This window comes from Gadus macrocephalus, chromosome 22 (genome assembly GCF_031168955.1).
Source record: "Gadus macrocephalus chromosome 22, ASM3116895v1".
NCBI classification, from domain to species: Eukaryota; Metazoa; Chordata; class Actinopteri; order Gadiformes; family Gadidae; genus Gadus; species Gadus macrocephalus.
This window is the reverse complement of record NC_082403.1, coordinates 16,534,844-16,544,842: the sequence shown is the minus strand read 5'-3', so window position 1 is coordinate 16,544,842 and position 9,999 is coordinate 16,534,844. Positions and strand designations below refer to the sequence as shown.

Genomic DNA, 9,999 nt, shown 5'->3' with positions numbered 1-9,999 from the left:
CGCACGCGTACCAGTTTGAGAACCAATGGCCGAGGGCAAACAGCCAGCTGGGGGGTAACATTTTTATAAAAAACAAAGCCTTGTCTTCCTATAAAGGTTAGAACAAGGTCAAAAGGTCAGTAGATTTGCAAGTGAACCGATGATAAATGGAAAACTGACAAACATTAATGACCAAGAACAGACCAAATTAAATGGATTCCAACACAAATCGCTGGTTATTATTTTGATCCGGGAAGATTCAAAGATTCCAAACTCTTCGAATGGACAGAAATCGAAATCACAGAAATATTTTTCTTACCCCATTTTATTGATCTTTTCACTCATTTATATATATTTATATAAAGAAAAACGAAATAGTAAAAAGCTAATTCAAGTGAAATCAAAATGTATCAAATGTCACAATAAAATGTCAATTTTACTTTCCAACCCCATCAAAGCAGCCGTATCTACCCCAATAAAAAACAAACATCTGGAAGGTACTTATTTACACGGAAACACACAAGCTACCTTCTGTACAGTGCATCAAATGCTTACGGCAGTGCCCGTTCGTCACACACACACACACACACACACACACACATTACAAAAGCGAATGAAATACGTAAAAAAAATAGATTTTTGGGAAATTTAAGGGTTTGTAGGGGGCCCCTCGGGGTGTTTGAGTCCCGACTCCGCCCCTCGGGGTGTTTGAGTCCCGACTCCGCCCCTCGGGGCGTTTCAGTCCCGACTCCGCCCCTCGGGGCGTTTCAGTCCCGACTCCGCCCCTCGGGGCGTTTCAGTCCCGACTCTGCCCCCGGGTCACATGAAGTCGTTTAGTTCGAGGTCCAAGGCCGCGGCCATCTCGTCCGCTTCTGAGCTGCTGCCCTCCTCTTCCTCGTCGTCTTCGTTATCAGCGTCCTGGTCAACGGGTTGGTCTTCCTGTTTGGAGGGCGAGCCGCTGGCCCCGCCCTGCTCATCCTTACTGTCCTCCTCATCCTCACCCCGCTCCTCCTCCTGGGCCTCGTCCAGCTTGCGCTTGTGACCCCTGGCAGAGTGAGACAGAGAGAGAGTGAGACAGAGAGAGAGTGAGACAGAGAGAGAGAGACAGAGGAGAGTGAGACAGAGGAGAGTGAGACAGAGGAGAGTGAGACGGAGGAGAGTGAGACAGAGAGAGTGAGACAGAGCAAGAGCGAGACAGAGAGAGAGCGATACAGAGCGAGAGCGATACAGAGGAGAGTGAGACGGAGGAGAGTGAGGCAGAGAGAGAGTGAGACAGAGCAGAGTGAGACAGAGAGCAAGTGAGAGAGACAGAAAGCGAGTGAGACAGAGTGAGACAGAGAGTGAGACAGAGAGCGAGACAGAGAGTGAGACAGAGAGCGAGACAGAGACAGAGACAGAGAGAGAGAGAGAGAGAGAGAGATGAGAGCAGAAAGAGGGGAGGCAGACAGATTTAGAAACGCAGCTCTCTTAGGCTTTTATCTTTTGTGTATTGTTGTCTTCTCAATTATTTGTTGTCTTGCAGACTTAAATTATTTGGGAGAAAGCATACAGTATTATGCAAGCAGTCTTATGAAAAAAAAAAAAAAGAATAATCCGCCTTCCATTTTTCATGGTGGAGTTTTAAACTCGACACTACCACTCGAGTTATATAATAGATATAATTCTTCAAGAGGTATTGAGGAGGAGCTGGGGTGACGGTTTCTTCCCAGCGATCATTCAAGACCCTTTCCTCTAAAAACGGCCACGGCCTTCACTAAACACTGAGCCAGTGAGCGTTGCGGGACGTGCGTGTGCGCGGACAAGGTCTCAAACCATTAATCTTGAAAGAGACGGCCCACGAAAAACAAACAGATCAGCTGCTAAACCCTGAACAAGGGACTCGCGTCGAGTGACAAAAGCCAAGGGAAGAAATGACAAGAAGGAAATTCATTCGTCAAGCACCCCGCCGCCGCGGTCTAACCAGAGCTCTGAAGCAGACAAGTGCCTTCCATATCCGCCACCAGCCCTTGTACTCTCCCCGCCCTGAAGAGATGGGTGAGGGGGCTCAGAGCGCTGGAGACGGGAGGCCACCAGATAGCAGAGCTCTGGTGAGATCAGGAGGGCAGAGCTGGGTAAATAAAGCCCATGGCTGCCAGATGAGAAGGTAGAGAGGTGTGCACATGTACCCGCCAATTTCACAGCATGGACATTATTCCGGAGGGAAGACCACCGGAGTGAAAGCATGACATTTCACTCCTGTGTGCTTGTGAGTATGATTGATGCCTGGAGAGCTTCACATGTCTTTCCATACCAATAAATCAACCATTGTTTTTTCACAAGTAGATGTCGCATCTACTTGAGTTGAGTAGACGCGGCGGTGTGTGGCTCAGGAGGTAGCGCGGGTTGACTGGTAACCGTAAGGTTGCTAGTTCGATCCCCGGCTCCTCCTAGCCTAATGTCGAGGTGTCCCTGAGCAAGACGCCTCACCATAACTGCCTTGCTTGGCTGACACAGAAGGCCTGTGGATGAATGGGTGAATATTAGGCAATATTGCAAGCGCTTTGAGTTTCCATTGGTTAGAAAGGCGCTGGATAAAGGCAGTCCTTTTACCATGAGGCGCAAGACCAACAAACACCAGGGGTTTAATAAATGGACAATGGCTGCAAATAAGGGACAAGTTGCTTCATTGCTCATATTGTACCATGGCACAGACCATAGACCTGGCTGGGACCCCCGCAGCGCACGTCTCGTTAGCACCATGCTAATGAGGCGGTCAGATAGGGGCTGGGGTGGTGGCGCGTTACCATCACCAGTGTGAGAAGGAGTGACACCGAGGCCACACACTGCTCTCAATAGACCTGCGTGTACACACAATCCTTCCAGTCTCTCGTGTTTGCTCACAAATCGACACACACACACTTAAAGGTTAGATGTCAGTTAAGATTGCATCCCCCCCCCCCCCTGTGTGCTGCAGCATGGACCGACCTCCCTGGTTTCCCACCCCGTGCACCAAACAGCCAGGAGTGTAACGGTACACTGAAGTCACGGTTCGGTGCATACCTCGGTTCAGACATCACGGTTTGGTACAATGAAGGGAAAAGAAAAGGCTGAAGGCGATTCTTTTTTCATTGTGCACGTCTCAGGTTGTACCACCTAGTGTTATACAGTCTCCCCTGAGCTAGCTACGACAGCCTGAACTGTGTAATCCAAGATGTAATCAGAAAACAATAAGTACCCCACATCATCTCCAGACTCCAAATAGGCCAACTTTGAGGCAAGTCCCCCCTTCGACAAACCCAAGATTAAAGCGCTTGGTACAATATACCAAGCCGTACCGAGACAAGGGTGGTCTCAGGTCTTTGGCGGAGGGGGAGAGGATGAGCACCAGCGTCTTCTGAAAACCGTGGGCAGGTTTCAGCTCAGCAGAGGGCAAGCTGCGACCGGAGTCATTTGCACCTTGCTCAAAGAAGGTGGATCAAAGTAGGCGGTGATCCTCGCGTGAAGTTTGGATGTGTGATGAAAACGAGGAGATTGGGAGGATTGAGGGGTGGCGCTGAACACCGTCTACACAGCGCAGATGGACAGAACGACAATCGCGGGCACAAAGGGCTACAAAACTAACAAGTGATGCAGGGGAGTGAGTTCGCTCTGTGGGGAGGGTGAAGTTAGCAGAACTTTAAGGAGCACAAACATGTCTTTATTTAGAGAGGTACCCCCACCCCCCCAATTAAATACACGCTGAGAGACCTCCCCCCACCAGCCCGCTCCTTTATTTAAATGTCCTCATTACCGGCCTGGAGCCCAGAGCAGCGGGCCCTAATGAACATGAGCCTCCCCAGCCCACTGGGCCACCAGAACAGCCCACTGGGCCACCAGAACGGCCCACTGGGCCACCAGAACAGCCCACTGGGCCACCAGAACGGCCCTGAACCCCAACAACATTACACCTGTACTGTGCTAGTAAGCAGGTCATTAGAGACCTGAATGAATAGGCAAGTGACATGCAGGCACATGACCCACAGCCTCTCTTGACTCCTGGGGCTGGGGCTTTTAAAGAAAACGACAAAAGGAATTCGTACTGAGTTAATTGAATCCGGACAAAATCTGTAATCATTTATTCTAGAAGACGTGATCTTCGTGTGTTATTATTAAGGTAAGTAATTAATTAATACAGATTTAATTAACAGATTTTATTCAAAGATGTCTGAGGGCCTTGCTGAATAAACCTGTGTAAATTAACCAACAAGGTGAAAAAGTACATTAGGTTGGCAGATTCCTGGTGACATTAAGTATAGAGTAATACCTTTAATTATGGGACATTAAACACAGTGACCGCACAACAGATATCAAAAGCAACAAGACCAATGACTTGTCACTAGGGCTGGGATAAACGATTATTTTTTAAACGATTAATCTAGCGATTATTTTTTCGATGCATTGATTCATCTAACGATTCATTTTTTCAGTCCGATTCGATTTCGATTCGATTCGATTCTCGATTATCTCCCCATTAATTGACTAATAGCAATTTATACATGTTGATTTACATATCTGAATTCCTTAACATTTCAATACATGTTTATTGCCTTTAAATTCCAAAATAAAAGTGCAAAGTAATGCATTCTTAGAATTCTACGGTGCTCAGTCATCTGCAGCTGCTACCGGGTGACGCCTCTTCAGGTGCTGGTGAATTGCCGTGGTGCCAGAATGGAAAGTCATCCCCATTTTGCAAAGACGACATATCACGGAATCGTTTCATTTCACATTAAAGAATTCCCATACTTTAGAGGAACGAGTGCGTGGCGCCTTGCACTTATGAAAGTCTGAGGAGCCACTCGCGTTGCAACTACGCTCCGGCGCCGCCCATTTTTATTTATTTTTTTAATCGACGCGCATTTTTCGCGTTGACGTAATTTATGCGTCGACGTTGTCGATTACGTCGACACGTCGTCCCAGCCCTACTTGTCACGTCTTTTCCGATGTCAGTAAAGTAGCCTTCCAGGCAAGTGGAAACACAGTTGTAACTGGAAAGGAGGCATTTGCAAGGTGGAGAAATCATCCAGTCAAAGGGACCACAAATCTATCAAGAATTTCTTCCTTCACTCATAAGCACTAAAAGCAGCAGAACCACAGACACAAACGCCTCTGTCAAAAGGCCTTGTTCCAAGGATGTCGGGAAATAAATCTAATGGAGGCTAATCCATTCTGAGCAAAACGGGGGAATGTTAATGTGATGTGGCTTAACCCGATAGCCTGCCTCCGTAAAGCACCAGCTTAGTAGCGCAGCACAACAGAAATTATCAGCATTTGTAATTGACTGCAATGTGAACATGTATCCTACTAGCATGCCTTCCTAATTCCATTAGCGTGATGTGATTGTGAGGAGTCAGCTAGCGGGATTGAGTTAGGGCTGCCACAGAGCGTGGGGCCGTAAACAAATAGCCTGGAGCCGGCACCCTTTTCCTCTTTTGTTGTCTTCATCATTGCTAATTTGGGTCATTAAAACTCTAATATGGCTTAGCAAGATAGTCAGGGTACGAGCACAGAAGGAGCTTCAGGACATTATTGAAACTTCTAGTCGAAGCATCACACATGTATATTGCTATGGGTAGGCCCCTGGTCTCTGATTGAACGAGCTGTATTCCTACCTGGGATTTGAATGACGTGCAAGTCTAGCAGAAAAACAACCGTTCCGTCAGGGAGACCAAAAATACTTTAAAACATGACTCAGCGGTGTCTGGAGCACGGCAATAAGCAAGGGGCCGAACTGAACGGATGTGTGGGGGGGAAATAAATTGCCAAAGCTAGCCATGTGTGCAGCTAGGGAGCAGGAGAGCAAGCGCGGTGGGGATAGGACACACACCACGTCTCCTAGAGGAGAGGACTGCAGAGCACACCAGGGGCCAAGGGTCCGTGTGAGGGGTGGGATCCATCTGAGTATCAGATCTACTCTCTGAAGAATCGGGCAGGCAGTTTATAGAACGCAACAAGGTCATCTTAGTTCACTGGCACCAAGACTTTCATTCCATTCGATTTAATTCATTAAAAAAAAAACTAGTGGCCACTTAAGCAGCATCGTCTGACCCACCGATGACTCCAGTGGCTATGGGCCACTGGATCTTTTTTGGTTCGCAAATAATCCGATGAAATATGTCAAAATGCAGTACCACGGAGGAGCGAATAGAGTGGACCAATTTAATTCTAATTTAATTAATTCCATGTGCCGATTCAGAGTATTCACATGTCAAACAATGAATCAGACCCGTTTATCGTGGATGCATCAACACAGATTAAACCTCCACCACGTTCACATCTCTGATCTCTGCTTGGCAGTGCAGTGAAATGGTCCCCTGTCCTCCCAGAATCATACAGTTTCCGTCAGTCATCGTGTTGGCGCGGCCGTGCAGGCTCGGGCTCGCAGGAGGACAGAATGGGGGAAGGAGTGTTCGGGGAGGGGGAGGTTGTGTGCCAATTTAGGGAGGATATGACAGTGTTGCCGAGTTGGGTCAGAGAGGAACCAATAATCCCCTGGGCGTTCGTTATGAAGTACACACAGGGGGGCGGAGGGGAAGCCCAGTGGGGGGTCTTAAACCAGTGCCTGCATAATAAGCCTAATTTTGTTTAGTTTCTGGACATTTTCAAAAATCTTTGGCAAGTTGTCTTTTCTACTTAGGAAAAGAAGACAAAACAATAAAATTAAGTTTTTGAGGAGACACAAGCTGGGCGAGCGAGGAGGAAAGGAACTCCTGCTGAGACCCAGCAGGAGTTTCTTTCTTTCTTTGCTCATTTCCCTCCATCACGCTGCAGACCGTAGCTCAGAGCGGGATGGAGGGAAATGAGGAGCAGTTTGTCAGCGTGGGCTGAGATTACCGTCACATGTCCATTAACCACCTCCACCACATCCTGCCTACAAAGATCCTTTCCCTCTTCTCTGGCAGCACAGGGGCTTTGACTCTGAGTGGGCTCCTTTAAAGGCACCCAGTGCAACTTTATGTAAACATTCAATGAAAAATAAACATTCAATTTCTAGTCTTTTTTACACGTAGTAAGTTTCAATAACTCCATACCATTACATATCGACATTCAAGGAGCAAAGATGAGACGTCGTTGTGTGGTGAGAACTGATAGAAAATCGTAAACAACAACAATCGCCGGTGGGGAGAAGCCATTTTTCCATTGACTGGAAGCCTGCTTTATTTATTGTAGGTTACAAAAAATAAAGAAAATGGCGGCATTGTTGTTGTTATCGATTTTCTATCAGTTCTCACCACACAACGACGTCTCATCTTTGCTGCTTGAATGTCGGTATGTAATGGTATGGAGTTATTGAAACTTACTACGTGTAAAAAAGACTAGAAATTGAATGTTTATTTTTAAGCCTCGAAAGTTGCACTGGGTGCCTTTAAGGGCTTTCTTAACCTGCGCTTTGCTCAAAAAGCTTCCACCATTTGCCAAACAACTGAGACCAGGATGTTTTCAAGCTGCCTGTGACAAGAGCCAAAGTCAGTTCATTTATCAAGAAGGTCAACCATAATCCCATTGAAGCAAGTTCCTTGCTTCAAATGAGTTACTTGCTTGAATTTGACATTTACATTACATCGTTTTAGAAATTACTTCCAAAACCAACAAAAAATTAGTTTCTGCTGGCTCCTCCGATCTCATCAAGTATTTCAAAGTAAGAATCCACTCCTACTGCCAACACACCCCGCTTACTTTATTGACACCAAACATTCAGGCGTATTAAGGGTAGTGGGTAGGTTGGCGTTGAGGTGCATGTCAGATAGGTGAGCTATGGTCCGCTATGGATGTATTTCTGCAAACATAGATCGATATCAAACACAATTCAAGACCTATGTAGATTTGAACACTGATTAATCACCAAATGTATTCAATTAATTCAATTATACAAACAAAATGATAAAAAAATCATTCGCTACACTCAATTGGATGAAGGATTGGCTCAATTGCATCATGATTTACGACTTGTAGGGTAATATTGATTGATGGTGTGCGCAATAAAGAACGATGGCGTGTGCATTAAAGAATGACCATCATCCGCTGATAATCTCTTGCTCTTACCCTGATCGTCGATGTATAAAACACGGTGACAGTTTGAGTGCTGAACCAAGGAACGGCCTGCGAGAGGACCACCACCTCAGTCATTGTTTCACTCCCTCACCCAGTGTGCACCCAGGTCAGGGCGTTTGAGCTCACATCACTCACACCTTGTGTCGGTGCATGCATCGCAAATACCGCCCTGAGGGCAGTGACGGAGACACTTCTGAAGGAAACGCCAACGTCAACAATGCACACACACACACAACTATTTCTGTCGCTGCATGGACAGATCTTTGATAACTGTGTCTGAACTGGGGCTAAACAATAGCCTCGGAACCAGACCAATCTGTGAGCTCATGTTTTATTTGCTCTGGCTTATGTGTCTGGCCCCCCCCTCTCCCGCTCAGACAGATTCCAGCAGGCCTGGCCTGGCTCGATCCCAACCGTTTGTCTAATATTGCTGGTTTACAGAGAAGAGTAGCTGTACTAATGTGTACCGTCTCCTATTGATACAAAGCATTGCACCGCCACTCCTCACCGACTTTCTCTCACACATTTCCCCTGTCTCTCTCGCTCTCTCCCTGCCTTTGGGCGGAATCAATCAGACACTGAGGCATAACCAACAGAGGAAGGGCTTGCGTCACCACCTACTCGGAAGCGGGTAAAGTAGAAAGCCTGGCAAGAGAAACTAGGTCACATTACTTGCAGTTTTGTTCTCCTCATTCAAATATCCCCTCTTTGTTGACGCCCCCCCCCCCCCCCCCCCCATCATGAATCCACATCAAACCGGACCCGAGTAAGCTCCGCACACACCTCAGTTCAAGCTCTGTTCGTCAGAGACGTGGAGCGCTTCAGTCCGAGTCCTCCCCCTCTATCCCACCGGTACACAGAGGGAGACAAAACAAGTGTTCCTGTTCATCGCCCGCCAGGTGGATCTGTATGAGGGGCCGTTTAGGACATAACTAATTGAGACACTCTCACACACATACCTATGAAACACTCTTACACTCACTACTGAAACGCTCACACACTCACTACTGAAACACTCACACATACATACATACTCGTCTGAAACACTTACACATACATATGAGAAACACACACGCATACATACATACCTCTGTGGCATATACACATGAAATACTTACATTCATACAAGTGAAACATTTATACGTATCTATCTGAAACACTCATGCAAGCACATATTTGTATAAATGTTTCAAATGTATGAATACGTTTTTCAGTTTCACATGTAGTATTCATACCAGTAATTTCAGTAGTGACGGTGAGAGCGTTTCAATAGTGAATGTAAGAGTGTTTCATAGGTATGTGTGCATGAAATTCCAAGGTCAAGGTCGGCATTTAAACCGGAAGGCGGGAACAAAGAGTGCCGGTTTCTAAGCCAACGGTGAAGAGCGTGACATTTCAGCCAATCTAAGCAATTGGCGCGCTCTGGCTGTTCAAAAATGCACTCTTTGTTCCCGCCTTCCGGTTTAAATGCCGACCTTGACCTTGGAATTTCATGCACACATACCTATGAAACACTCTTACATTCACTATTGAAACGCTCTCACCGTCACTACTGAAATTACTGGTATGAATACTACATGTGAAACGCTTGCACATCCTCATGTAAGAGCATACATACATATAACTGAAAAACGTATTCATACATTTGAAACATTTATACAAATATGTGCTTGCATGAGTGTTTCAGATAGATACGTATAAATGTTTCACTTGTATGAATGTAAGTATTTCATGTGTATATGCCACAGAGGTATGTATGTATGCGTGTGTGTTTCTCATATGTATGTGTAAGTGTTTCAGACGAGTATGTATGTATGCGTGAGTGTTTCAGTAGTGAGTGTGTGAGCGTTTCAGTAGTGAGTGTGTGAGTGTTTCATAGGTATGTGTGTGAGCCCAACCCCACCCACGCACTTATTGTATGTTGTACGACGTCCTGGCACTTAATGTACACTT

At 46.3% G+C, this 9,999-nt stretch overlaps 1 protein-coding gene across 2 annotated transcripts in view; it reads right to left on the bottom strand.

The window, feature by feature from the left end:
- Positions 1-286: 286 nt before the first annotated feature.
- ctdp1 (CTD (carboxy-terminal domain, RNA polymerase II, polypeptide A) phosphatase, subunit 1) overlaps positions 287-9,999 on the bottom strand; it is a 59,101-nt gene continuing 49,388 nt past the window's right edge. The window contains exon 13 of one of the 2 annotated variants that reach the window (XM_060044365.1): positions 287-1,024. In XM_060044365.1, the coding sequence (XP_059900348.1) occupies positions 799-1,024 (226 nt within the window). In that variant the 3' untranslated portion in view covers positions 287-798. The remainder of the gene's footprint in view (positions 1,025-9,999) is intronic. The other variant, XM_060044366.1, reaches the window with a different exon arrangement.